The sequence below is a fragment of the Epinephelus lanceolatus genome, chromosome 12 (genome assembly GCF_041903045.1).
Source record: "Epinephelus lanceolatus isolate andai-2023 chromosome 12, ASM4190304v1, whole genome shotgun sequence".
Taxonomy (NCBI): domain Eukaryota; kingdom Metazoa; phylum Chordata; class Actinopteri; order Perciformes; family Serranidae; genus Epinephelus; species Epinephelus lanceolatus.
Window position 1 is genome coordinate 33,024,988 of NC_135745.1, and position 27,767 is coordinate 33,052,754.

Consider the following 27,767-nt stretch of genomic DNA (forward strand, 5'->3'; position numbering starts at 1 on the left):
CAGACTGATTTTTAGAGGGTATGTACAAGATGAAGTCTGACTCCTGAAAAAATATGTCAATATTGCAGCTTTTTTACATGCTCTCTCTGTCTCTCCTTCGCTCTCTGTCTCTCTCATCTACACACAAACGTGTTAAGTGCCAATGGGGAAATAACATATGACAGAGCATAATTTAGCGCACATCATCTGCCTCACTGCTGTCGTAACACCTCACAGAGAAAATATCAAGGAGCACTGGTTATTTCCCTCAGCGCTTTCACAAATGCCTGTGGGTGGGCAAAAAATATGATGATATTATCCCATGAACAAAATAGTATGTCTGCTGAAAAGGAGCCAAAGGAAAATGAGATGGAGGCAGTGTGGTGTTAAAAATGCCCCTGATACTCACCATCAGCCTGCGATGCTTCTTGAACTCCACGGTGTGATCGTACACTCTGATCTTAAGCTCCTGTAATCTGTGGTGTTCCTCATTTTCATCACTGTCATCATCATGTTTGTCATCATCGTCATCATCATCATCTTCATCTCTAACTCTGCGACTTTGGTCTTCTTCACTGCTACTGTCATCATGATGGTGACTATCATCGTCATCATGTGCGGTATTGATGCCCTCGATGTAGACGTGTGGAAGGTTATTTGGCAAGTTGTTGGTTCGGACCAGCACATACGAGTGCTCACCCTCAAAGTCATGCTTCATTTTATCAAAGGTTCTGTACTCTGGGTCTCCTGTGATGGTGCACTCACTGAAGCCTGTGGAGCAACACATGTAGAGCAATTAATACATGAGTGAACAAGATGTAACATAGTTTGCATACAGAGTTAAATGTTTAGAGTTACAGCACCTGTGGACTGGCAGTAGTAATCGCCCTCCTCATTTTGAAGACACACAGCATTTCCATTGCACTCATCATCGTCATCGCAGTCAATCTCCCCCACGCCATCGTCTTTCTCACATTCACATTTCTGATGACAGTGGTCGGTGTACCACACTTCATTGAACTGACAAAAAAAACAGAGTCATTGTAATAGTAGGACATCAGTGTCCACATGCACCATTTTTGGCAGTAATACTCAGCCTTTCAGAAGGTAGACCTGAGCATTTGACACTATTCAAGACTTGTGGCGTCATTGAAGAGTCATTTTACTACTCACATGATGTTTGGTGCCATTCCTGTCCACACATCCACATTGTTGGATGGGCACACAAACCCTCCCTCTCCGTACAAAACCATCATCACATACACATCCCGGCACACAGCCATCATCATCACTGCAGCGAGGCGGGCCATTCAGGTATGTACAGGTTGGACTACAGGTAGGGATACATGTGGTGTAATGACTGTTCGCTGGGCAGGATGGTGCTAGAGCGACAGAGTGGTAGAGACAGAGTATATACTTAGATCTAAACATAGAGTCTGGTGACTAATATGTAAAAATGTGCATTATGGAGAAAGGGAATTGGCTTGGGCAGTATCATGGTGTTACGGTATTCCAGGGTATTTAGAAATCCTGACGGTATGATTTTCATTGCCGCCGAAAATACAGATGCCCCTCTTTCAGTTAAACTCATACTGAGATGCTGTATTGAGGGTGTATGTATTATATGTATGTAGTGCCACACATTAATTCTATCAAATACTGTATACCCTGGTGAAATTTAAGGAATGTATGAAGGTATGAACAAAATACATACCGCCCAAGTTTGATAAGGAAATAAAAACTTTAAACTTACTTGGTACAGGTGTAGTTGGTGGTTGTGGTCTAGCTGTTGTAGATTGTGGCGTAGCTGTAGTTGTAGGCTCAGGTCTTTGTGTTGTTGAATGTGGTTTAATGGTTGTGGTAGGTAGTGGTCCAGCTGATGTTGTGGGCTTTGGTGTAGTTGTTGTGGTTTGGGGTTCAAGGGTGGTTGGTGGTTGAGGTTTCACGGTTGTTTGGGGCTGTGGCTGAGTTTCAGATGGAGGTTGTGGTCTAGCTGTGGTTGGAGGTTGTGGTCTAGCTGTAGTTGGAGGTTGTGGTCTAGCCGTAGTTGGAGGTTGTGGTCTAGCTGTGGTTGGAGGTTGTGGTTTAGCTGTAGTTGGTGGTTGTGGGTTAATGGTTGTTTGTGGCTGAGTTTCAGATGGAGGTTGTGGTCTAGCTGTAGTTGGAGGTTGTGGTCTAGCTGTAGTTGGAGGTTGTGATCCAGCTGTAGGTTCTTGATTTTCTGTTGTTTGGGGTTGGGGTCCACCTGAGGTTTGGGGTTCATTAGGTGTAGCTGGTTGCCCTGGTCTTGTTGTCATTTGAGGGTTTTCTGTAATTTCAGGTTCTGGTTGCTCAGAAGTTTCAAGTCCTGGTTCTGTTGTTGTTTGGGGTCCATCTGTAATTTCAGGTTCTGGTTGCTCAGAAGTTTCAAGTCCTGGTTGTGCTGTTGTTGGGTGGGGTCCAGCTGGGGTTTTGGGCTCATCAGTAGATGATGTATCTGGCTGCTCTGATTCTGCTGTTGTTTGGGGTCCATCTGTAATTTCAGGTTCTGGTTGCTCAGAAGTTTCAAGTCCTGGTTGTGCTGTTGTTGGGTGGGGTCCAGCTGGGGTTTTAGGCTCATCAGTAGATAATGTATCTGGTTGCTCTGGTTCTGTTGTTGTTTGGGGTCCATGTGTAATTTCAGGTTCTGGTTGCTCTGAAGTTTCGAGTCCTGGGTGTTGTGTTGTTGGGTGGGGTCCAGCTGTGGTTTGTGGCTCATTAGAAGATATAGCTGGTTGCTCTGGTGCTGCTGTTGTTTGGGGTCTATCTGTAATTTCAGGTTCTGGTTGCTCTGACGTTTCAGCTCCTGGGTGCTCTGTTGCTGGTGGGTGGGGTCCAGATGTGGTTGTTGTTGTTGATGTTATTGGTAGCTGTGGTTTTGTTGTTGGGACATTAGGATTTGAAGTTTTTGGAGTTGTAGTTGTTGCTGGCCTTGAAGGGGTTTGTGTGTCACAATTGGTTGTGGCTGCTGTTGTTGTGGGGGTGGTGGTTGTTGTGGCGGTGGTTGTTGATGGTTGTTGTGGTTTTGATGAAGTTGCTGTTTGTGGTTGTGCAGCAGTTGGGCTGTTGGCTGGAGGATGCTCTGGACCTTCTGTTACAACTGGATTGAAGGTTGATGGGGCAGGTTTTGTTGGTTTGGCCACGTCTGTAATTACAGTTCACAATCCAGTCAGTCGCACTCATTTTCAGTTGTGATGTGTTTGAATTAAATTGAATGTCAATAGGAGGACAGAATTACCTGTGCAATGCCCACGGTGAAGTGATACGTCATCAATAGCAACATCAGACTGATCGTTGGAACCTATACGTCCCTCAAATATGATCTAAAAATAAGTGCGCAGGTTAATACTAAAGTATTGTATGTTTTTTATAGCATAGATTCATTGTGTCCAATTGCACTCATTCTTTATGGCAGGTAGTAGTACCCTATTAGTGTTTTGCTCTGTTTTGCACATTAGACGGTTTAGGAGAAGAAACCTCTCACCTGGAAAGCTCCAGTTGTTGTGATGTCCACCTGAGCCAGGTGCCACATATTTCCTTGGTCATTTCGCTTCTTCCAAACAGCAATGGCTAAGTTGTTCTGGAGCAGGTAAACATGGAGGCCCATTGTATCTGCTGAGCCGTACATATGGTACCAGAACTGCAGACACTGAGGTCCAGAGTCAGAACACTCAGAGCTGATAAGACGAGACGTGTCTCCATATGATTCGCTGTTGGCTTCAATGTAAAGATAGTGACCACCTGGTAAAGGACAGAAGAGTAAGATAAGTTGAAGGTATGTACAGCATATAAGAAACTTTTCTTAGATAATGTTTTAAGTTCAAGGCATGTCAAGTTGCAGCTGAAGCTGGTTGCTGAAAGACAAAAAAACCCAGCTTAACCCATGAGCAGCAGCTCTACTGCCATACCCCCTGGATGCTAATGGCAAGATATTTTATCTGGATGAAATACAGGAACAGCCTACCATTCTGGTTTGATGAGGAAGAGGAAGTACTTGTTATCAGTGTGACAGTGGCTTAATGTTTTCCCTGTCAGTTCTACACCAGCTTTACTTGGCCTGTGTCAGAAGGCTAATTACCTCCTGTGGTGTGATCTGAAGACGGCCCCGTTAGCATAGTGGGAGTGGAGCCACTATGCCTTGTCCAATCAAAAACGTCCGTCAGAAGTTGACTCCACTGACAGAGATCTTGTTCAAAATTACAGTTGAGTTGGCACACTGGAAACAAAAGTCAAACATATATTTAGATCACCAGAAATCACAAAAAAACTGGATGTGGAAAAATTAATTTAAGTTCAAACACTGGGGGTGTACCAGTGCTGCTGTGGAATTAGCACTGTACCTGGGTGCGGTGGTTTTCCATCAGCTGGAGCTACTGTAACATTGCCGTCATTAATGACATTAGTTGTTGCCTCCACTGCGGGAGGTATGGTGACATTTGCTACAGGGGGCAGAGCTGTAACATTGACCAGAGGAGGCTCTGGAGCTGCAGTGGTTGGCACAGGGACACTCGGAGGGTTTGTTGCCACACCACCACTCATATCTGCAACAGTGTAAGAACGGTTAATACCTGCAAATATTTTAAACATTACCAGGCTACACAGCCTTCAGATAAGCAACATTTTTAATGTTCAGTGGTGTGGTACTTATTTAGTGTGCATGTTTCTTACCAGAGCATCGTCCACGATAAAGCTTTACATCATCTATTGCCACATCGGATTCTTCATTGGAGCCTCTACGCCCCTCAAAGATGATCTGAGTTGGAAAAAAAATCCTTTGTTACTATTTGTAAGATGTCTCTTATAGTTAATATTTTACAGTGATGGCATCATTGGCTGACACTCTTTAAATCTACTGAGTGCCTGGTGGAAGATGTCTGACCTGGAAAGTTCCAGTTGTTGTGATGTCCACCTGAGCCAGGTGCCACATATTTCCTTGGTCATTTCTCTTCCTCCAAACAGCATGAGCGAATCTGTTCTGGAGCAGGTAAACATGGAGGCCCATTGTGTCGGCTGAGCCGTACATATGGTACCAGAACTGCAGACACTGAGGACCAGAGTCAGAACACTCAGAGCTGATAAGACGAGATGTGTCTCCGTATGTCACACTGCTGGCCTCGATGTAAAGATAGTGACCATCTAGAAAAGATGAAATGATCAAATTTTAAGATACGCTTTCCATGGTGAGACAGATTCTTTCCTTACCTTTATATTATCTGTCATTATTGATCATATTACATAGAGAAAGAGTGTATTACCACCAGTGTGGTCAGCAGAGGGCCCAGTCATGAGGGTGGGGGTGGAACCACTTTGCCATGTCCAGTCAAAAGCATCTGTGATCATTTGATCCCAGCTACAAAGGTTGCTGTCGAAGCTACAGTCCATATTGCAGACTATAAGGAAACATTTGCAAAAAATGAACATGAACTAAGTAATGAGGCCCTTATACAACTTGCCAAACTGTAGACAATCTATAACCTATATTACCATCAGAAATTGTTCATTCATTACACAAAAATATTAATTTTCAACCACTCAGCCTTCTGATGCCAAAACAAGAGGCCCATAAAATATAGCTTCCTGAGCACTGTACCTGAGTGTGGTAGTGGTCCGTTAACTGAAGCTGTATCAGGGAGCTGAGCTGTGACATTGACCAGAGGAGGCTCTGGAACTGCAGTGGTTGGCACAGGGACACTTGGAGGGTTTGTTGCCACACCACCACTCAGATCTGCAACAGTGTAAGAACGGTTAATACCTGCAAATATTTTAAACATTACCAGGCTACACAGCCTTCAGATAAGCAACATTTTTAATGCTTAGTTGTGTGGTACTTAATCAGCGTGCATGTTTCTTACCAGAGCATCGTCCACGATAAAGCTTTACATCATCTATTGCCACATCGGATTCTTCATTGGAGCCTCTACGCCCCTCAAAGATGATCTGAGTTGGAAAAAAAAATCCTTTGTTACTATTTGTAAGATGTCTCTTATAGTTAATATTTTACAGTGATGGCATCATTGGCTGACACTCTTTAAATCTACTGAGTGCCTGGTGGAAGATGTCTGACCTGGAAAGCTCCAGTTGTTGTGATGTCCACCTGAGCCAGGTGCCACATATTTCCTTGGTCATTTCTCTTCCTCCAAACAGCATGGGCGAATCTGTTCTGGAGCAGGTAAACATGGAGGCCCATTGTGTCGGCTGAGCCGTACATATGGTACCAGAACTGCAGACACTGAGGACCAGAGTCAGAACACTCAGAGCTGATAAGACGAGACGTGTCTCCGTATGTCACACTGCTGGCCTCGATGTAAAGATAGTGACCATCTAGAAAAGATGAAATGATCAAATTTTAAGATACGCTTTCCATGGTGAGACAGATTCTTTCCTTACCTTTATATTATCTGTCATTATTGACCATATTACATAGAGAAAGAGTGTATTACCACCAGTGTGGTCAGCAGAGGGCCCAGTCATCAGGGTGGGGGTGGAACCACTTTGCCATGTCCAGTCAAAAGCATCTGTGATCATTTGATCCCAGCTACAAAGGTTGCTGTCGAAGCTACAGTCCATATTGCAGACTATAAGGAAACATTTGCAAAAAATGAACATGAACTAAGTAATGAGGCCCTTATACAACTTGCCAAAATGTAGACAATCTATAACCTATATTACCATCAGAAATTGTTCATTCATTACACAAAAATATTAATTTTCAACCACTCAGCCTTCTGATGTAAAAACAAGAGGCCCATAAAATATAGCTTCCTGAGCACTGTACCTGAGCGTGGTAGTGGTCCGTTAACTGGAGCTGTATCAGGGAGCTGAGCTGTGACATTGACCAGAGGAGGCTCTGGAGCTGCAGTGGTTGGCACAGGGACACTCGGAGGGTTTGTTGCCACACCACCACTCAGATCTGCAACAGTGTAAGAACGGTTAATACCTGCAAATATTTTAAACATTACCAGGCTACACGGCCTTCAGATAAGCAACATTTTTAATGCTTAGTGGTGTGGTACTTATTTAGTGTGCATGTTTCTTACCAGAGCATCGTCCACGATAAAGCTTTACATCATCTATTGCCACATCGGATTCTTCATTGGAGCCTCTACGCCCCTCAAAGATGATCTGAGTTGGAAAAAAAATCCTTTGTTACTATTTGTAAGATGTCTCTTATAGTTAATATTTTACAGTGATGGCATCATTGGCTGACACTCTTTAAATCTACTGAGTGCCTGGTGGAAGATGTCTGACCTGGAAAGCTCCAGTTGTTGTGATGTCCACCTGAGCCAGGTGCCACATATTTCCTTGGTCATTTCTCTTCCTCCAAACAGCATGGGCGGATCTGTTCTGGAGCAGGTAAACATGGAGGCCCATTGTGTCTGCTGAGCCGTACATATGGTACCAGAACTGCAGACACTGAGGACCAGAGTCAGAACACTCAGAGCTGATAAGACGAGACGTGTCTCCGTATGTCACACTGCTGGCCTCGATGTAAAGATAGTGACCATCTAGAAAAGATGAAATGATCAAATTTTAAGATACGCTTTCCATGGTGAGACAGATTCTTTCCTTACCTTTATATTATCTGTCATTATTGATCATATTACATAGAGAAAGAGTGTATTACCACCAGTGTGGTCAGCAGAGGGCCCAGTCATGAGGGTGGGGGTGGAACCACTTTGCCATGTCCAGTCAAAAGCATCTGTGATCATTTGATCCCAGCTACAAAGGTTGCTGTCGAAGCTACAGTCCATATTGCAGACTATAAGGAAACATTTGCAAAAAATGAACATGAACTAAGTAATGAGGCCCTTATACAACTTGCCAAAATGTAGACAATCTATAACCTATATTACCATCAGAAATTGTTCATTCATTACACAAAAATATTAATTTTCATCCACTCAGCCTTCTGATGTAAAAACAAGAGGCCCATAAAATATAGCTTCCTGAGCACTGTACCTGAGCGTGGTAGTGGTCCGTTAACTGGAGCTGTATCAGGGAGCTGAGCTGTGACATTGACCAGAGGAGGCTCTGGAGCTGCAGTGGTTAGCACAGGGACACTTGGAGGGTTTGTTGCCACACCACCACTCAGATCTGCAACAGTGTAAGAACGGTTAATACCTGCAAATATTTTAAACATTACCAGGCTACACAGCCTTCAGATAAGCAACATTTTTAATGTTCAGTGGTGTGGTACTTATTTAGTGTGCATGTTTCTTACCAGAGCATCGTCCACGATAAAGCTTTACATCATCTATTGCCACATCGGATTCTTCATTGGAGCCTCTACGCCCCTCAAAGATGATCTGAGTTGGAAAAAAAATCCTTTGTTACTATTTGTAAGATGTCTCTTATAGTTAATATTTTACAGTGATGGCATCATTGGCTGACACTCTTTAAATCTACTGAGTGCCTGGTGGAAGATGTCTGACCTGGAAAGCTCCAGTTGTTGTGATGTCCACCTGAGCCAGGTGCCACACATTTCCTTGGTCATTTCTCTTCCTCCAAACAGCATGGGCGAATCTGTTCTGGAGCAGGTAAACATGGAGGCCCATTGTGTCTGCTGAGCCGTACATATGGTACCAGAACTGCAGACACTGAGGACCAGAGTCAGAACACTCAGAGCTGATAAGACGAGACGTGTCTCCGTATGTCACACTGCTGGCCTCGATGTAAAGATAGTGACCATCTAGAAAAGATGAAATGATCAAATTTTAAGATACGCTTTCCATGGTGAGACAGATTCTTTCCTTACCTTTATATTATCTGTCATTATTGATCATATTACATAGAGAAAGAGTGTATTACCACCAGTGTGGTCAGCAGAGGGCCCAGTCATCAGGGTGGGGGTGGAACCACTTTGCCATGTCCAGTCAAAAGCATCTGTGATCATTTGATCCCAGCTACAAAGGTTGCTGTCGAAGCTACAGTCCATATTGCAGACTATAAGGAAACATTTGCAAAAAATGAACATGAACTAAGTAATGAGGCCCTTATACGACTTGCCAAAATGTAGACAATCTATAACTTATATTACCATCAGAATCAGGGAGCTGAGCTGTGACATTGACCAGAGGAGGCTCTGGAGCTGCAGTGGTTGGCACAGGGACACTTGGAGGGTTTGTTGCCACACCACCACTCACATCTGCAACAGTGTAAGAACAGTTAATACCTGCAAATATTTTAAACATTACCAGGCTACACAGCCTTCAGTTAAGCAACATTTTTAATGTTCAGTGGTGTGGTACTTATTTAGTGTGCATGTTTCTTACCAGAGCATCGTCCACGATAAAGCTTTACATCATCTATTGCCACATCGGATTCTTCATTGGAGCCTCTACGCCCCTCAAAGATGATCTGAGTTGGAAAAAAAATCCTTTTTTACTATTTGTAAGATGTCTCTTATAGTTAATATTTTACAGTGATGGCATCATTGGCTGACACTCTTTAAATCTATTGAGTGCCTGGTGGAAGATGTCTGACCTGGAAAGCTCCAGTTGTTGTGATGTCCACCTGAGCCAGGTGCCACATATTTCCTTGGTCATTTCTCTTCCTCCAAACAGCATGGGCGAATCTGTTCTGGAGCAGGTAAACATGGAGGCCCATTGTGTCGGCTGAGCCGTACATATGGTACCAGAACTGCAGACACTGAGGACCAGAGTCAGAACACTCAGAGCTGATAAGACGAGACGTGTCTCCGTATGTCACACTGCTGGCCTCGATGTAAAGATAGTGACCATCTAGAAAAGATGAAATGATCAAATTTTAAGATACGCTTTCCATGGTGAGACAGATTCTTTCCTTACCTTTATATTATCTGTCATTATTGACCATATTACATAGAGAAAGAGTGTATTACCACCAGTGTGGTCAGCAGAGGGCCCAGTCATGAGGGTGGGGGTGGAACCACTTTGCCATGTCCAGTCAAAAGCATCTGTGATCATTTGATCCCAGCTACAAAGGTTGCTGTCGAAGCTACAGTCCATATTGCAGACTATAAGGAAACATTTGCAAAAAATGAACATGAACTAAGTAATGAGGCCCTTATACAACTTGCCAAACTGTAGACAATCTATAACCTATATTACCATCAGAAGTTGTTCATTCACTCAACATAAATGTTAATTTTCAACCACTCAGCCTTCTGATGCCAAAACAAGAGGCCCATAAAATACAGCTTCCTGAGCACTGTACCTGAGCGTGGTAGTGGTCCGTTAACTGGAGCTGTATCAGGGAGCTGAGCTGTGACATTGACCAGAGGAGGCTCTGGAGCTGCAGTGGTTGGCACAGGGACACTCGGAGGGTTTGTTGCCACACCACCACTCAGATCTGCAACAGTGTAAGAACGGTTAATACCTGCAAATATTTTAAACATTACCAGGCTACACAGCCTTCAGATAAGCAACATTTTTAATGCTTAGTGGTGTGGTACTTATTTAGTGTGCATGTTTCTTACCAGAGCATCGTCCACGATAAAGCTTTACATCATCTATTGCCACATCGGATTCTTCATTGGAGCCTCTACGCCCCTCAAAGATGATCTGAGTTGGAAAAAAAATCCTTTGTTACTATTTGTAAGATGTCTCTTATAGTTAATATTTTACAGTGATGGCATCATTGGCTGACACTCTTTAAATCTATTGAGTGCCTGGTGGAAGATGTCTGACCTGGAAAGCTCCAGTTGTTGTGATGTCCACCTGAGCCAGGTGCCACATATTTCCTTGGTCATTTCTCTTCCTCCAAACAGCATGGGCGGATCTGTTCTGGAGCAGGTAAACATGGAGGCCCATTGTGTCGGCTGAGCCGTACATATGGTACCAGAACTGCAGACACTGAGGACCAGAGTCAGAACACTCAGAGCTGATAAGACGAGACGTGTCTCCGTATGTCACACTGCTGGCCTCGATGTAAAGATAGTGACCATCTAGAAAAGATGAAATGATCAAAGTTTTCAGATACGCTTTCCATGGTGAGACAGATTCTTTCCTTACCTTTATATTATCTGTCATTATTGACCATATTACATAGAGAAAGAGTGTATTACCACCAGTGTGGTCAGCAGAGGGCCCAGTCATCAGGGTGGGGGTGGAACCACTTTGCCATGTCCAGTCAAAAGCATCTGTGATCATTTGATCCCAGCTACAAAGGTTGCTGTCGAAGCTACAGTCCATATTGCAGACTATAAGGAAACATTTGCAAAAAATGAACATGAACTAAGTAATGAGGCCCTTATACAACTTGCCAAACTGTAGACAATCTATAACCTATATTACCATCAGAAGTTGTTCATTCACTCAACATAAATGTTAATTTTCAACCACTCAGCCTTCTGATGCCAAAACAAGAGGCCCATAAAATACAGCTTCCTGAGCACTGTACCTGAGTGTGAGGGAAGGACTTCCGTTGTCATGGGAGGAAGTTCAGTTCCACCACCCAGGCCAGGGAAGGTACCTGAAGTGAAGTAATTATTGACTTTATTTAAACCCTGAGACATCTGGTGTGGTTATGATTTGAGGTCTTAATTTATTTGCACCATTAAAGCCGTTTCACACCAAGCATGGATAGTGGACCGAAAAAATCACAAGGAAATTTCTAAAAGAAAAGATTCTGTGGGTTCTTATGAATGTGGAACATTAGTGTGGGAAAAGATATATTCGGATGAACCTCGATTTTAGTGGATTTCCGCCTGCGTAAATATATACCAAAACAATTATTTGTTCCAACTGATGTCATACCTCAGGACACTGCCAGCTTGCTGCCAAAATGGGGAACGTCTTATCAATTTGTTTGTTTTTTTTTTACAAACTCTGATGACTACCTCAACAATTAAATAATGGACAGTATATGGCTTGAGATTGTCCAGCAGCTGCTAACGCTATGTTAGCAGAATGGGGCTAGCCACAACAGCTAGCGTTAGAATCAAACTTGGAGTCTGATTGCTTTAGGTAGGTGGCACAGTGGTACAGTGGTTAGCATTGTTGCCTCACAGCAAGAGGGGTCCTGTTTCAAACTCAGGGTGGGGTTCTGTGTCAGCTGGGTTTTCTCCGGGCACTCCAGCTTCCTCTCACAGTCCAAAGACATGCAGGTTAATTGGTGACTCTAATTTGCCCATAGGTGTGAATGTGAGTGTGAATGGTTATTGTCTCTGTGTCAGCCTTGTGATAGTCTGGTGACCTGTCCAGGGTGTAACCTTCCTCTCACCCAGCGTGATGAGCTCCAGCTCCCCGTGACCCCCAACAGGATAAGCAGTTACAGAAAATGGATGAATTACTTATGTATTTTGTAGTTAATGTTAGCCTCTTAGACTTTCTCTGTCTAAGTAGGTTTCTGTTTTGTAGAGTGGACACTGAGTGGGCTTCATTCACTAAACCTGTGGATGATGAATCACGGATGATTCGCACCAGACCCGTAATCCTGTACTGCATTTTCGCATTGCACTAGTGAGAAACGGCTTTTACAATGAAAGTTATTCCACAAATTAAATTGTTTCATCCATCAAAGTTATGATACCGTGGCCTACATCTTTATTCAAATTCATTCTCCTTTTAATTAGAGGTGAACATCACCTGAGCATGCACCAAAGTGGATGGAAATGTCATCAATGGCCACATCTGATTGATCAGTAGAGCCTCGAATTCCCTCCACTATGATCTGAAAGAGGATGGAAAATATTATTTCACTATATAGAATACGATGAACACGTCGGCCCATTTATTGTCTGTTTATAGTGTCATACTTACTTGGAATGGACCAGACACTCTGATGTCAACATTTCCCAGATGCCATTCTGGTCCCTGGTTGTTCCTCATGGACCAGAGCTTGGTAGCTTTTTTGTCTTTGAGCAGGTAGATATTGAGGGCCATGGCAGTGGCTGAACCATACATATGGTACCAGAAGTTCAGGCAGAGTGGGCCATTATAATGGCAATTTGAGCTCCACAGACGAGCTGAATCTCCGTGGGTTACACTGTTTCCCTCAATATACATGTAGTAGCCAGCTAGAGAAATGTTGAAAACAGCACGATAAACATGAATAATGAAATACAGATGCAGCAGATGTGATAGTGTGACCTGAATTCAGATTTTACCTCCAGTGGTGTGGTCTTGGTTTGGGCCAGTTAAGCTTGTTGGGGTGGGTCCTGAGTGTCTTGTCCAATCAAAACTATCCTGTACCAGCTGCTCCCACCCACATAAATTTCTTTCAAAGTCGCAGTTTATGGGGCAGACTGTGAAAAATCACATAAACACAGTGGAAATCATAAGCATTATGAACTAATTATACATAAGAATATTAGAGTATGAGATATATGAATGAATCAACCACAGAAATATTATTTCATCCAATCTTTACATAATAATATCACGGTCATTCAGATATATTCAAGACAGTTATACAGTTATATATTAAACATCTCTCCAGGTTTTTGAGACAGTTATGAATAAATTATTAATCATAAATTGGATTATGCCACTGATAGTCCAACCCAGCACCAAATAATCCTTCCCAACCGTGAATGCTCTTACAAGGCTGATCAGGTGTTGGAGAGGTAGGAACTGGAGATGTTGGAAGAGTTGCAGTTGTTGGGGGGTCAGCTGAAACGGGGACAACAGAACAAAAAGCCAAACAAAAGAAGAAACAAAAAAAAAAACAACAAAAAAGAAGGGAAATGAGTTCACACGCTTAAACTTTCTGGTGCCCTAGCAAATCATTTGCATGAGGCAACCCCCTCCACATCTGAATCACCTAGTTTCTCCAACGTTGCTTATTTCATTGACAAAGAAACATAAAACCATTGACCCAGGCATGGCTCTAGGCTGTTGCCTAGATGGCTTATGCAGTGGGCCGGCCCTGTGTCATAATCCAAACAATGAAAAACAGAAGGAGAAAGATTTAAAGTTATGGGAAAAGAAAATCAATAAGTAAGAAATACAGGACATGTAAAAGAATAACTTCATCTAATCTTTTGTGCTAATAAATCACCATATTTCATTTTGTCAAAAAATGCTATCGGTTTAGTCATAACCAGATACCATTACACATACATCAGGGCTCCAGAGGTTTGTCGCACATATCTGTCAGATGCGCCTAAACAATTTTATTGGTGGCACTGGTGCACCTGCCTGACATTTATGACACTGATGCAGGTAATGTAGAACCAAAGTTCACAAGCATGAGCTGTAGGCCTACTCCATTAGCAACAGGTCCAGTGGTTAGAAAAACAAGCAGATTGACGTGCGAATCAGGGTGCTTTCACGCCTACTGTTTGGTTCAGTTCAGTGGAACTCAAGACTGTTTGCCCCCTGAGTGTGGTTCGTTTTTCCCACATGGAAATTCTGACCAATCAAGAGCAGCTTTCTGGTGCAAGGCATTTGATCTGGTCCACTTGCCGTGAGACAATTATGTGACTTTGTAACAAAATTAGTCCCTGATTTGGACCAAACCAAGCAAACTCTACATCTGAAAGCACTGTCAGTCATGTTATGGCGAGTGCGAATAAAACGGTGGAGCTGGAAGACACCTGTGGGTTCTCAATTGGTCAGTTATGACAGCACTGGAGAGACAGTTGTGTTTAGGATGGTCTGACGGTGTTGCCCTACCTTTGTAGGGTATGTGATGGAAACACATCGAACATGCTAACGCAGACTGAAAGGCATCACCTAGATGTGTTGATTACCAGAACGAGGAACAATAATCCAAAGCCCAACTCCTTATTCCTACTGCATTCAAGCAGCCTTTAGATGCAAAAGCAAATGTTGTATCTTGATTTTATGATTTCTTGTTTTACAATTCTATGATTTTATAATGTCATGATTTTATGACTTTTTCATGACTTTTAAGATTTATGGTTTTGCTATGATTACTGGGTCGTGGTTGTGTATTTGGCAGAGAAAGACTGTGGTGAGTTTTATTTGAACTATAGTGTCTCAACTGGGTGGTAGTTGATTCTGGCCGTACCCAGCACAGACAATACCTATAGTGAGGTTAACGCTAGAGAAGACTTTCGGTTAATCAGTGTCTTTTGGTAACTCTGTGCCCGGTGGAAATTATAGACCCTGGTTGTTAATGACGTCTGAAGGCCTGAAAAGTGACGAAAGAAGAAATGGTATATGAGATTTCAAATAATAGAATCTCAAATCACCACCACTTTTAAATGAAAATTATATATGCGTACTTATATATATATATATATATATATATATATATATATATATATTAAAAGCAGAACCGGATAAACGGTTACTGAAGCAACTGGCACTTTGACAGATAGCCAAGGTGCAACTAATTGTAACACTCCTAAATGCAGAGGTTTTATTTTTTATTGTTCTGTTTATTCAGTATTTTCAATTTCATATCATAAGAGATTTAGTTTAATGGCATATTGTGACTTGTTGCTGTTTGGGAAAGAGTTTGTGTTGTGTTCGTACAGGGAAATACAGAACTGTTTAAATTTTCCTTTTTTTCATAATGAAAATAGTTTAGCAAAGTTGCCAGTGGGCAAAATGCTCCCTCAGTCCCCAGCAAGAGGGTTTTGTCTGTCTTAGACACAAAATGAATAAAAATGGATCCCTATGAATTTGTTTTTTTCCCACTGTACCAAAATTGCACTGAACCGTCACTCCTAAACAGGGGTATGAACTGAACCGTGTGTACCCTAACACCCCTAGTTAAGAAGTTATCAGTGTGTATGGGAGCTGACAAAAAAGGTTATGCTTAAAATATATTATTGCGGCGCCAAAAGGTGCAGTGAAAATGTCAGGTGCACCAGTGCAACCAATGTAAAAAGGAGCCCTGTACATATCCTCTCACAGAGTACCCACACCATCATCATTATCCTCATGTCTGACTCAAACACTCACCACAGGCTGTGCCCATCTGCCAGTGGGGAAGCTCCACTCCTGCAACACTGCATGCTGCTGCATAGGACTTGAGAGATTCGCACAGGGTGTGACGGTCACCATTTGTGGCGCAGTAGTCGTACACACAACTATTGAGGTAGATGCTTGGGTGAATGGATTCATGGCAGGGCTTGAAGGCATCCCCTAAAATGGTGTAGCACTCATTGTAGGCCTCATTCTCCTGGTCATAGTCACAGAGTCTGGGGTCATTTGGATGGGAAACACACCTGGGGGAGAAAGTTTAGAAAAGGAAAAGGAGATCAAGACATTAGGATTTATCGTTCCATTTGAAATAAGACAAAAAAAAGAAGTTTATTAATGTGTCATAATGTGTGTATTAATTCTTGAACAGCTTGTTGCTTGATTGTGAGATTGTCTGCATGATAATGGATTATTACTTTGGTTATTAAAGTACAAACAACTACCTCTATGAATAACACATTCCAAATAGCCTATATCTGTGTGTGGAGACAGTAATGGTTTGAGCTATCACCAGTATGCTAGTTTCTACATACAGACTCTACATTCAATGAATGGAGAGTCTGTAGGCAAACCCTGGAGATCTTGCCTCCGGAAGAAGAGTGGAAGAACCCTGGTTTCCGGTTGTAGGCTGTTTGTAGTCTGCGTGATATTGATCAATCACGTTTGAGCCGGCTGCAGTTGTTGCCAGGTTAAACGGTCCGTGCAGTGAACTAACGAGGCGGAGCATAATTGGCGCCACTGCAAACTCGGAATCCATCGCAATGGTTCAGCATATTTACTTATATATAAATGGAAGTAGGAAACGGAAATTCACCTCCTCCGCCCAAATTAAACTGGAGTGCCAAAAAATCGGGGGTCTGCCCCCAGAGGCTGTATCGCTGTCTGCTGGAAGTCAGATGCCGAATACAGCCGATGGGTTCCGAGAATGCCAGTATGCTAACATTCTCAAAATGGGCCTCATTAACAACCAGTTTGTATTAGGCATGTAACGATATGTCGAATTTTGCAGTGTCATGATAAAATAAATTCTCAATACTGTTGTGGGAATGCCATGGTAGTTATATAGCTGCATTCTCCTACAGAGCCGGTAATATGACTGTACAACTACATTCCCCATAATTCTTTGCATGCATCCGTTCGTCATAGCGAGAAGCCACGCATATCACATGAAACAGCAGAATCGTGGCCACAGCGAAAAACAATGATAAAGTTACACTAAAATTATGTATAACAGAGCTTTCATACAGCTTTGCACACACATTACTTTTGGATGGATTACTCACGAATGCAGGGTCGTACAGAAATGCCACGCATATCACATGAAAGCGCAGGACCAGAGCTTTCCTCTCCTCATCTCCTGTTCTGAGAAAGTGTTAGGGTCTCCTTGATGTCAAGATTGTCAGCCTGGCATGAACAAATTGAGTGAATGTGTGTTTTTGAGTTTTTCTATGACTTCCAGGGAAATGGCTAGACTTTATTTATTTTGGTTTTCTTTTACACACATCTCTACCCACCTCTCTCTCTCTCTCTCTCTCTCTCTCTCTCTCTGTCTCTCTGTGTATCTGTGAGTGAGGGATTGTGTGCTATTGAGTTTACATTATTTCTAATTTGTTAATTTTGTTGTTGTTGCAGGGTCTGATTGTTCTAAGTGCTGTATATTTGATGAATATTAAGACTACTCTATCCTCATAATTTGATGTCATTCAGATGACTTTCTAGTAATAGTACTACACTACTTTTGTTCAGAGTAGGTTAAAAAGTACTGAATGTTTCCATTTTCATATTCTGTCAATATAGTTTTAATTGACATGACTTTGTTATGGCACTTTAATGTCTGCCTGCCTAGCAGTAATAGGGGGGAAATGAAAGCACATGTTCATCTGTGTGTTGATTTGTTTATGATACGCTTCCAAGTTAAAAATAACATGCTGTACAGTGTACATGCACTATTTTTGAATAAAATAGCTATTTTTAACAATAAATTTTCTCTTTTTTTCCCCTTGTATAAATATCATGATATATATCGTATCGTGGACTTTATCGTGATAATATCGTATCATGAGTTTCTGGTATCGTTACAGTTTGTATGCACAAATCTGTGTTCATGACTGTTTTACACACAAACCTGAGATTCATCAATATGTTCTGACCTGAATTAGACTGCGAATAAATTTATAACTGCCTCGGATCATGCACATGCACAAATGCACAAATGCTGAAGGCCTTCCAGTCTTAGAAAATGTGAACACACACCCTTATTTTGTGTGCAAAGTAAACACATTTCACATTTATTAGTGAATGAGACCCAGTGACAATACTGACATGCTGATAGTTAGTAGATACAATGTTTTTCATGCTCACTGTCTTAGTAAGGTGTGTTAGCATGCTACCATTTGCTAAGTAGCTCTAAACACAAAGTACACCTGAGGCTGATGGGAATGTAATTAGCGACAATGCTGCTAGTATGGCTAAAAAACCCTTTTCTTTTCACCTGCTGTTGAATTTGTATGTTTTTTTTCCTTTGGAATTATTAGAATGTCATAACACTCATTATATTTGTACTTAAATTTTTGCAATTTTTGCTTTATAGTAGAATAGCTTACTCATCATTGCCTGGCACCCTCCAGCTGTCACCAAACTCAAATGGCCCAGTAGCATTTTGGCCTTCTGGTGCTACGAAGTCATCATCCTGACGATCAGAGTAGGTGCCGCACAGTCCGCACAGTTCATACTTGTAGCGCTCATCCACCTGCAGGAACAGTCTGTTCTGTGTGTCTATCATAATTCTGAGCCCAAATGTCGTCTCCATGATAATATAATTCTTCTTCAGGTCGACCCAAACTGAGCCGTATGTACCATTGGTGAAATAGGGGAGTAGGACAGGTCTGTTTTTCACCTGAGGAGAGGACAAGTGAGAATTTAGTTTATTTAGAGTGTCTTTTTTGTGTATAAGTGCAATCAAATAGCAACCAACTAGCTGTTTAGGGCAAATACACACATAAAGGTCAGCAATTAGTTTTCTGTATTCTCGTAAGCGCTATGTTGCAAACAAGTTACTCCCCATGGTGACTGGTTAAAGAGTAATAAATGGCCCCTATAAACATGGGTGTGCTGATACTAAGGGCATTAGCCTCAGTCATTAATAAATTACAAGAGATAATACAGAACAATGACACTCCAAATCCAGTAAATAGGCCACTCACAGGTCATGAGACATGTTTGCACAACTTCCTCTGATACAGTCGCATGTTATAAAAGTGTTGACATTGTTTGAAACATAGAGAATTAGAAGAAGTTTTCATGCTTACATAGACCTTTCCGCTCTGATTCAGAGTGAGGTACAGATCCTCAACCTTAAGGGTCATAGCTTCCAGCTTGGAGCGGGTGAAGTTTTGAATGGGAGGATGCATGTTGTGTCCGATCACAGTGAACTGGACTGAGCTTTGACCTCCACACGTGGTAGTCAGCGTGTAACTACAGCCACCTTGGAAATCATAAGCCATGCCATCAAAGGTGATGTAGTGTGGATCACCATACACGCTGCAGGTGGCGGGTTTGAAAGGGAAGCAGCCTTTGACCCCATCCTTCACCTTACAAACCTCATGGTTTGCGCATTGCATTCTGGTGCACTGCACTTCATTGTTACCCATGCACTGGCACTGCTGCACACACTCTCCCTCGGAGAATGTTGCTCCTTTCTGGAGACAAAGAGGAGGTGTGTGAATAAATTATAGTGTTGTGGAGGTGAATAGGTGAATATGAAATTTTTACCTGTTCATCGACCTCACTTACCTCATAGTGTTTTCCACTGTACCAGCACCCACAGTCCTCTGCGGGGACACACTTTCCCCCACTAAGTTTGAAGCCAGAGTCACACTCGCATCTTTCGTCACAGCCTCCACAGGAACCGACTATATCCAGAACGGAGCATACATCGGGACAGCCATCAGCACATGAATTATAGTGGCTGTTCTCACCACACTGAAGGGCTGAGAGGGGAAGAAAGACGAGAGGACATGAACTCAACTGTTATTGTACTATTACAGTCATTAGTTGTCTCCGTTTCCCTTATTTTGATATCAGGGTAGAGAAATGAAAACAGGAAGCAATAAAGCAACATACGGCAGAATGTAGAGTTCCTCCATACGGGTACTGCGACTCCAGCCTCCTGGCAGATATCGGCGTAGACCTGTAATGTCTCACATAGCGCTGCTGGGTCACCATGAGCAGTGCACATGTCGACCACACAGCCCCTGAAGTAGCTCTCCGCCCCCAGAACGGCTAGGCAGCCAGCGAAGGGCCCAGTGCTAGAGAGGAGGCCTCCACAGTACAGCTCACTGGCATACTCAGCTTCCTCCTGTGGGTCACACTGATGGGGTACTAGAATGGTTTCACAGGAGGAGGTGTTTTCCTCCGTTTGCCAGCTCTTGGCCAAAGCTGTAGCATCTTGGGCATTTGTTCCATCAGGCTTTCTGAAGTCATCTCTTCTGAGGTGGTTAAAGTTCCCACACAAGCCACAGACTTTATCAGAGTAGGTGGACGGCAGTTTGACATGGACAGCACCAGCGTTGTCAAATGAGACAGACAGACCGAAGCTGGTTTCCAGTTCAACAGCAGCAGGGTTGCTCTTGATGTTGATTGTGCCACTGCTGAGGCTCAGTGGAAGCTTCCTCCAGACCCCATTAACCTGAGGAACAGAAAAAGTTTTGGACCTCTTACCAGCTGCCATCAATATGGACTCACTGTATCAGACTGTTTCCATAAAAAGCACCTTTCTGGAGATAGATATATCTTTGGGAATTGATAAGGCAGATAAGTCCAGGACATTACGCCACTAAACTCTGCACTTTATGATAAACTGAGTTTATCAGTAGAATGGTTTGCAGATATGGGAACTGCTTGATCCAGTAAATTACTTTGCTCAATACACAGTGCAGCATCGTGGCACAGTGCCACAAAAAATGAATTTGAACAGACAGTACTTCAGTAATTATGACTCTTGGGGAGATGGAAACCCTCTCCTTTAGCCAGAAAAAAAGAAAAATACTGTAATGCAGCCTTTAAAACCAAGAAAAGGACAACACTTATGGTATTATGATATCTAAAATCTAAGATATCTGGTCTCTTATCACAGTATCAATATAATATCAGAATCTTGTCTAGCCGTGTTTCCATTAAACTCTCTTTTTCAGTGAACTTTTGAAATGTTACAAAAATAAAATGCGAATTAGACGTGTTTCTATCAACTGGTCTGGAGTAAATAAACAGCCCTGTTTCCACCAAGCAGTACAGTACAGTACGGTACAGTTGGTACGCCTTTTTTCCGTTTCCACTGTGCAAAGTTGTGGATGGTACCAATGGAAACATTCCGTACTGTTCCCATTTTTGGTCCCCCCTCTGTTGGGGTACCTAGCACACAGATCTGGTACTAAAAGGTGGAGCTGTGAACACTGCAGTTGTGGCTGGTTTTGAGGCTCATGTAATCACTGTTCATACTGTGGAGAGTTTTATTAGTAGGCTGTAGCTATTAAATGAAAGCATATTTTGCTGCCTCTCACAGCAGCTGGAGTCTGAGAAAAAATGATTTAATTCACTGGGCTCACTGCCGGTAACTTTTAAGGTGGAACGTTAACTTGAATCTGACGTGAATCCATCAGCACACCTTAAATTTCAATATGACAATTTTAACCATTACTTTAGTTTCTATATGACATACACTTTTAGTTATGAGTGGATCTTCAGGGGTATATATATATATATTAATTTCGACCTGGTTATGTGAATGGCATATATTCTACTCCTCACTCAGAGAAAAAAAAGCATCGCAGAACGTTGTTCCTGTGGGCTCCGGCAAAACTAAGCCCCTAAGCTTGCCTGCAAAGGACTAAATGCACAAATAATCAAATATCTCATAGAGAGACTCTCACTGCAGCCTGTTTTACCTTGTTCTGTGGATGATAAACAAGGTGCAGACTTCCTTCTGTGTCACCAGTAACGAGGAAATGCAGTGGGGTCTAGGTACCCCGTTTGAAGGGTTACTTGTGGTTTCAAAGGTACCATACCGAAAGTGTTTGCTGGAAATGGGGCTAACTAGGCTGCACAAAGCATAGTCTCATCAGAAGTTGGGGGTATGGGCTTTGCTCTATGCATGGCTATAATCCACCAGTAAACACAGAAGAAGTAGTAGAGGTTGCAAACTGGAAACAAAACAAGTCACCTTGGCCGGTTGAGAAAAGGAGAGTAGTCTTCAGTAATTTGTTTCAGTTCGGCACGTTTCAATTGCTCTTGATATCAGCTAGTATTGGCCATGGTTCACGCTGTCTGGAGACGAAGACAAATTAATGCAGTGATTCTAATGCACGGGACGATGCCGACAGCAGAGACAGCTGATTGGTCATGTGAGTTAAATGCCGGTTACTTAGGAACTTACTTGGCAAAAGTGTTTCGTCCGCTCTTTTAAACAAAGGCAAAAACCACCTCATGCAAGTGTATCAACGTTTTGTGCAGTTGAGAAAGTTTTAGCAAATTTTTCCATTTCCATAAAGCTTCTCTGATGTGGTACTTTTCAAGTGTGCATAAATATACATTTTAGAAACATAGTTGAGAAACCAACTATGTTAGAGAAACCATACACATAGAGAAACCAATAGTTTTGGTTTGGATTTTTTTTCTTCAATAAAGGTAAGAGAAAACTAGTTTCTCTTTGTAAAGCAGTGTGACATTTTAGCTTTTGGGGAGAACTGTTCATTTTGGCAGATGATACAGACATCAGCAATGTGTCACAGTATGTATGCCTTCCTAAATTTCTGTCCCCTTTTAAAAGTGACTCACCACAACTCGGTGTGTCTGCCTCCTAAGCAGGGACACTCTGAATTTTCCCACGTTCACAACGACCTGCTGAACAGTCGGCAGAGATGAGTTCCAGTTCTGCTCATTGACCACTTCCACACTGAACATGGGCAGGGCCTCGGAGGGTGAGCAGGTCTTAGCCAGCGTGTAGGTGCAGGGCGCCATGAAGCGGAACAGCACTCCATCAAAAGTGCTGCAGTCTGTGTGACTGTGGATCGTGCACGTCCCAGAGGTGGAAATCCCTCTGGAGCTTCCTGTTTGAGGACCACAGATTTGGCCCTCAGGGCACTGAGAGGGAGAGCAGGAGAGCTGGCCGCTGGAACAGAGGCAACGGGTGGACTCATCTGTCCATAACTCTGTGTTAGATTCACACTGGGGTCCTGTGGGGAATTCAGCCGAGTAAACAATCACTTTATATTCACAACACCATCTGGCGAGGCATAACTGATTAGTAACATAAATTAATTATTATGTTCAGTGTTAGGACTATAAGGACTCTTCTTAGAGGGTAACTTCAGTATTTTCAACATGGACCCTGTTTACCCATGTTTTTGTGTCTAAGTGATTAATAGGAACAACAGTTTTTGAAACTGTCCAGTATAAAGCGACTGGGCTGCAGCTGGTGAAACAGGCTGCAATGTAACCACGGGGGCAATTATGTACGTCTACTAAAAGTTCTTGTTTTTTGCCACTGACAGGCTCAGACTGTTATTATAAGTGTCTGACAACATTATACAAAGGATCCCTACAGAGATAGACCCTTTTGTTGAAGTGCAAGATCTGTTTTGTTCAACCAGAAACAGGCCCAAAATCACCATCATCAAACCCTTCACACTCCATTTAAATAACAGTAATTTTAGCATGTGTAGAGCTAGCATATTTTCACATCTTACTGGGTGGATTAAGGATTTATTTCACCCAGGCGAGAACTGGTGATGAACCAAGACAGTTTTTGTGAGTTTTATTTTGTTCCTGTTGACTTCACGATGATAAAATTACTGTTTATTTTAGGGCTCTCAAAGTTAATACATTTATAATGAGTTAATGCAATTTCTTTTTAACACCACAAATTTTTTTAACGCACATACGTTCTATAATTATGACCCTCAGCCCACCCTGTAGTTTGGAAAATCAGGATGCGATGTAGCAGTAACGTTATGGATGGCAAGCAGAAACAAACCTCCGTGATCAGAAATGGATAAAGAAAGGCATCTTTTGAATGGCATGTTCAGCTTCAAAGCCCTGCCAGATTGTTCTCTCAAGGAACCAGACTTATTTGCATTTCCTGTTGATGTGAATTCACCTTTACAAGTGTTAAGCTGGACACTGTTTTGTGTTAGTATTACTAAATAATGCTACATTAAGGTCAATATTTCCATCTGTTGTTGCTTGTTGGGCTCGAGTTTGCTGTGGTATGCTTTCAGCATATTTTTTGAGCATGCAGTACCTTTAAGGTTATTCTGGAAGAATATTCTGGACTTTATTTGTCATTGTTTTGGATTGTTGCAATGATAATACCTACATTTGCATAAAGCAAGCATATTTGTCCACTCCCATGGTGATAAGAGTATTAAAAACTTGAAAAATATCCCTTTAAGGTACATTTAGAACAGATAAAAAAAATACAATTAATTTGCAATTAATCATGAGTTAACAATGGATGATCATGCGATTAATCATGATTAAATATTTTGATTGATTGACAGCCCTAGTTTATTTAAATGGAGTCTGGTATGACTGACAGAATTGGGGCTGATTCTGATTAAACAAAAAGGATCTTACTCTATAACAAAAGGTCTATCTCTGTAGGGATCCTTTTCATAATGTCTTCAGACTCTCCTAATAACAATCTGAGCCTGTCAGTGGCAAAAACAAGCACTTTTAGTGGATGTAAATTAGCCTGTTTTGCCGGCTGCAGCCCTGTCGCTCCATGCTGGACCAGTTTCAAAAACTGTTGTTCCCGTTAGTCAGACACAAAAACATGGAAAAATAGAACGTTGTCATCAAGAGTAAAAGCATATTTACCACATTGGCCTCTGCTCACACCCATCAGGTTAAATGCGAACTGTCCGCTTGTGGATACTGCTTCGACTACAGCCTGATATAAAAGCAGATTATATATTTTAATATGCACAATAATGTATTTTAATTACCCAACACAGTTTAATTATGCATATGGGATTACATGCCATCTTACCTGAGTGCCTGGTTCAATGACGTTCAAGGGGACAAACACCTGTCTCCATGAATCCCTCGGGAGGGCAGTAAGAGTCCAGATTTCTTTCAGACCAGCGCTGCTTCTCAGCAGAACTCGAAGTTCTGACCCATCAGTTACAACTGGCGATATGTACCAAAACTCAAGACAGGCTTCGCCTTCCAGTCCCAGTGGGCCACTCTCTAAAATAGTCACTACGAAATCCTCTGGAGGTGAAAAGGACAAGAAGATGTCATACACTAGATGACACATAATCCATCAAATAGAAAGTGACCAAGCTCATTTCATTTTTTGCAACATTTTACAAAAATTCAATGTCAGTGACCACTCACACACTTTCTTTTTAAATCACACAGTATAAATGGTGAAATGTATTTTTATCTACGCAGGTTATGAATGAGCTTTTATGTCATATCATAATTTTAATCACATCAGAAATAGCAAACCGTTCCCTCGTCTTTGTTATTGTAGTAAAATAAGAAGTACATCTGTTTGGTGCAATTATCGTTAAATGCAAAATAGCAGTTTGGAGTGTTTTGTGCTAAATTTGAACCTTAAGTGCAGGCCCTCTAATTTGATCGCCCCCTGGGAGAACGTCAGGCTATAAAAGATTATTAGCCTGCTTCAGATCAATTAGTGATATGCGGCATCGGGCACAGACTCGCTCACAGCGCGCCTGTAGATTAAAACAGAACTGTGGACTGATGTCCCAAATCCCCTTTCGAAAGGGTGGGGCTAAATGAAAGGTTACTACGGTGAAGTTGTCTCTAGGTGTCAGAAAGAACTCTCACTGAACTGTAACCAGATTCAAAAACATATTTGGCTTTCATTTCATTATTAGATTTAATTAATGAGAGGCGTTGCTGTGCTGTTGTGCAGTAATCGTCTGTACCTGATTTCCATTGGGTCCATTCACAAATAAAATTGTTCTGTCTGTCGTAGAAACACTGTGAAACATAATCTATAAAAGAAAAGAAAGAAAGGGGTTAAATATAGTTCTGTACATTATGCATGCATCTCTCTCTGTTTAGGGTTTATTCAAACCCTTGTTTTGTGGCAAATTTGTCAGTATTGAGTATCGACAAGTCTTGGTACTTGTAGAACTTCATACCTGCATTTGGCCTCCAGTCTGGTAAAGTAACCGGTGAAAAGTCTACCTCAGCCCTGAAATATGAAACAACAATCACAGATTCTTTTAATTTTTTTGCCATAAATTAAACAAATCTTAAACACAAATCAAAATCCCATTCACTTTCCACTTCATGACATTGATAAACCCAGTATAACAATATTTCAAATAACACATCAGCTAAAATTTGACATTCAAAAGCTGGATTATTTTAACACTCACCTGCACTGAGTCCCTGTCTGAGTTAGAAGGAGTAGAGTCACTGTGACCAACAAATCTGTGCGGATGCCTCCAAGCATGGCTGATCCCTTAACGGCAGCCTCCCAGCTGCTCTCCCGTTGCTAATACTCTCTCCCTCTTTGATGACTTGAAGAATGAATGATGAGCAGTAACTGTTGTGGAGCCTCTCTGTGGAAACGCAGCTTATGTGACCCTTTAACTGCCAGCACAGAGGCGTGGGCTCGCTTGTGTTGTTCTCAGAATGGAGCTTTTTAAGCATTTATATCCACCGCCTACCCCCCCTACCTGACCAGGTAACCTCGGCAGTGGGTGGAGAGAGGGGAGTGGTAGACAGGAAGACATGAAAGGAGTTAGACTGAGTGGGTGGTGTGAAAATTTTCTGAAAGTGACGACACAGGCACAGTTACCGCAAATAGTGATAGGGAAGGTCGGGGTTTAGTGTTAAGCCAGGTCATAAAAAGTACTTAGACTAAGCTGAATAACTGATACAGATGCTTGAAAAAAATTAATGACTTATTAAAGTGATGTAAGACATAGATTTCTGACTAAGCAATTAAATGAACTTCTCACTATGATGTAAAACTTGGTAATGGCCAATAATGATTGATAGTAATGACATTGAGTAAACTGACTGGTCAATTTTTTAGTTTTAATGGAGGAAAAACTCAAATGGTAAAAACAAAGTCTGCAACTAAACATCGTACAAAACGGTTTGAAGACAGAAAAAACATTCTGTTGTATTTTGCTGCTAATCGTTGTCATCAAAACAGACACTGTTATAATCTATTTTCATGTTATTTATGATTAACAAAGCTATAGGATTGTTGCAGCTCACGGTCTTGCTGTGTTAACGCCTGTACACACTTCAAGGGACACTTTCCCAAGTTTCAACCAGCTGTGTGTTGTAAAAATGTGAGTAGTGTGTGCGAATGAACTTTGGTAAACTTCCTTTCATCTTACCAGCGCCCATATCTCCCTGCTCATCTCTCAGGTCATATCTGAAACGCATCATCCAGCAGATCTCGCTGGCTTTAGGGCTGTTACTGAAACTACAGATTGTACTTAAACATTTTTGTATTCCTGCAACAACGAACACAAACTGTACGTTCCAATACCCATACTACCATATTATATAGTATGCCAGAGAAGAATTGACAGCTGTCAGAAGTTGCAATGATGGATGACAGCGCATTCAAGTAACTGATGATCAGTTGAATAGTAATTAAAGGAATATTAGTTTTTTAAATGAACAAAATCATCATAGATATTACAAACAGTATGACATAACTATAAAAATAACAATGCAAGAGAACTGCAGATGCAATTTCACCGTGACAAATATAATATGTTAGAATCTACAATCTGTGCTGTTATAACTTTAAAATTACACTACACACATTGCAAAGTAACACCAGCAGATCTCTCTGGGTTGATCTCCGTTTCTGGTGAGTTTGGTGAG

At 41.9% G+C, this 27,767-nt stretch overlaps 1 protein-coding gene across 4 annotated transcripts in view; it reads right to left on the reverse strand.

Moving 5' to 3' along the window:
• Positions 1–26,558, reverse strand: part of LOC117271873 (uncharacterized) — a 40,151-nt gene extending 13,593 nt beyond the window's left edge. Inside the window, exons 1-48 of one of the 4 annotated variants that reach the window (XM_078173311.1) lie at positions 26,291–26,558; positions 26,051–26,103; positions 25,832–25,900; positions 24,922–25,145; positions 24,750–24,822; positions 22,707–23,104; positions 19,998–20,562; positions 19,668–19,864; positions 19,184–19,573; positions 18,479–18,771; positions 15,855–16,120; positions 13,521–13,589; positions 13,085–13,222; positions 12,738–12,994; positions 12,564–12,648; positions 11,377–11,448; positions 11,042–11,176; positions 10,665–10,921; positions 10,454–10,538; positions 10,192–10,326; positions 9,857–9,991; positions 9,481–9,737; positions 9,270–9,354; positions 9,035–9,142; positions 8,806–8,940; positions 8,430–8,686; positions 8,219–8,303; positions 7,957–8,091; positions 7,622–7,756; positions 7,246–7,502; positions 7,035–7,119; positions 6,773–6,907; positions 6,438–6,572; positions 6,062–6,318; positions 5,850–5,934; positions 5,588–5,722; positions 5,253–5,387; positions 4,877–5,133; positions 4,666–4,750; positions 4,338–4,538; positions 4,076–4,213; positions 3,482–3,738; positions 3,236–3,320; positions 2,366–3,142; positions 1,733–2,299; positions 1,153–1,361; positions 843–999; positions 389–750 (exon numbers count right to left, since the gene is read on the reverse strand). In XM_078173311.1, coding sequence (XP_078029437.1) covers positions 389–750; positions 843–999; positions 1,153–1,361; positions 1,733–2,299; positions 2,366–3,142; positions 3,236–3,320; positions 3,482–3,738; positions 4,076–4,213; positions 4,338–4,538; positions 4,666–4,750; positions 4,877–5,133; positions 5,253–5,387; positions 5,588–5,722; positions 5,850–5,934; positions 6,062–6,318; positions 6,438–6,572; positions 6,773–6,907; positions 7,035–7,119; positions 7,246–7,502; positions 7,622–7,756; positions 7,957–8,091; positions 8,219–8,303; positions 8,430–8,686; positions 8,806–8,940; positions 9,035–9,142; positions 9,270–9,354; positions 9,481–9,737; positions 9,857–9,991; positions 10,192–10,326; positions 10,454–10,538; positions 10,665–10,921; positions 11,042–11,176; positions 11,377–11,448; positions 12,564–12,648; positions 12,738–12,994; positions 13,085–13,222; positions 13,521–13,589; positions 15,855–16,120; positions 18,479–18,771; positions 19,184–19,573; positions 19,668–19,864; positions 19,998–20,562; positions 22,707–23,104; positions 24,750–24,822; positions 24,922–25,145; positions 25,832–25,900; positions 26,051–26,103; positions 26,291–26,367 — 9,489 coding nt within the window. In that variant the 5' untranslated portion in view covers positions 26,368–26,558. Of the gene's footprint in view, positions 1–388; positions 751–842; positions 1,000–1,152; positions 1,362–1,732; positions 3,143–3,235; positions 3,321–3,481; positions 3,739–4,075; positions 4,214–4,337; positions 4,539–4,665; positions 4,751–4,876; positions 5,134–5,252; positions 5,388–5,587; positions 5,723–5,849; positions 5,935–6,061; positions 6,319–6,437; positions 6,573–6,772; positions 6,908–7,034; positions 7,120–7,245; positions 7,503–7,621; positions 7,757–7,956; positions 8,092–8,218; positions 8,304–8,429; positions 8,687–8,805; positions 8,941–9,034; positions 9,143–9,269; positions 9,355–9,480; positions 9,738–9,856; positions 9,992–10,191; positions 10,327–10,453; positions 10,539–10,664; positions 10,922–11,041; positions 11,177–11,376; positions 11,449–12,563; positions 12,649–12,737; positions 12,995–13,084; positions 13,223–13,520; positions 13,590–15,854; positions 16,121–18,478; positions 18,772–19,183; positions 19,574–19,667; positions 19,865–19,997; positions 20,563–22,706; positions 23,105–24,749; positions 24,823–24,921; positions 25,146–25,831; positions 25,901–26,050; positions 26,104–26,290 lie in introns of all 4 variants that reach the window. The other 3 variants (XM_078173310.1, XM_078173309.1, XM_078173313.1) reach the window with 3 other exon arrangements.
• Between the last annotated feature and the right edge of the window lie 1,209 nt (positions 26,559–27,767).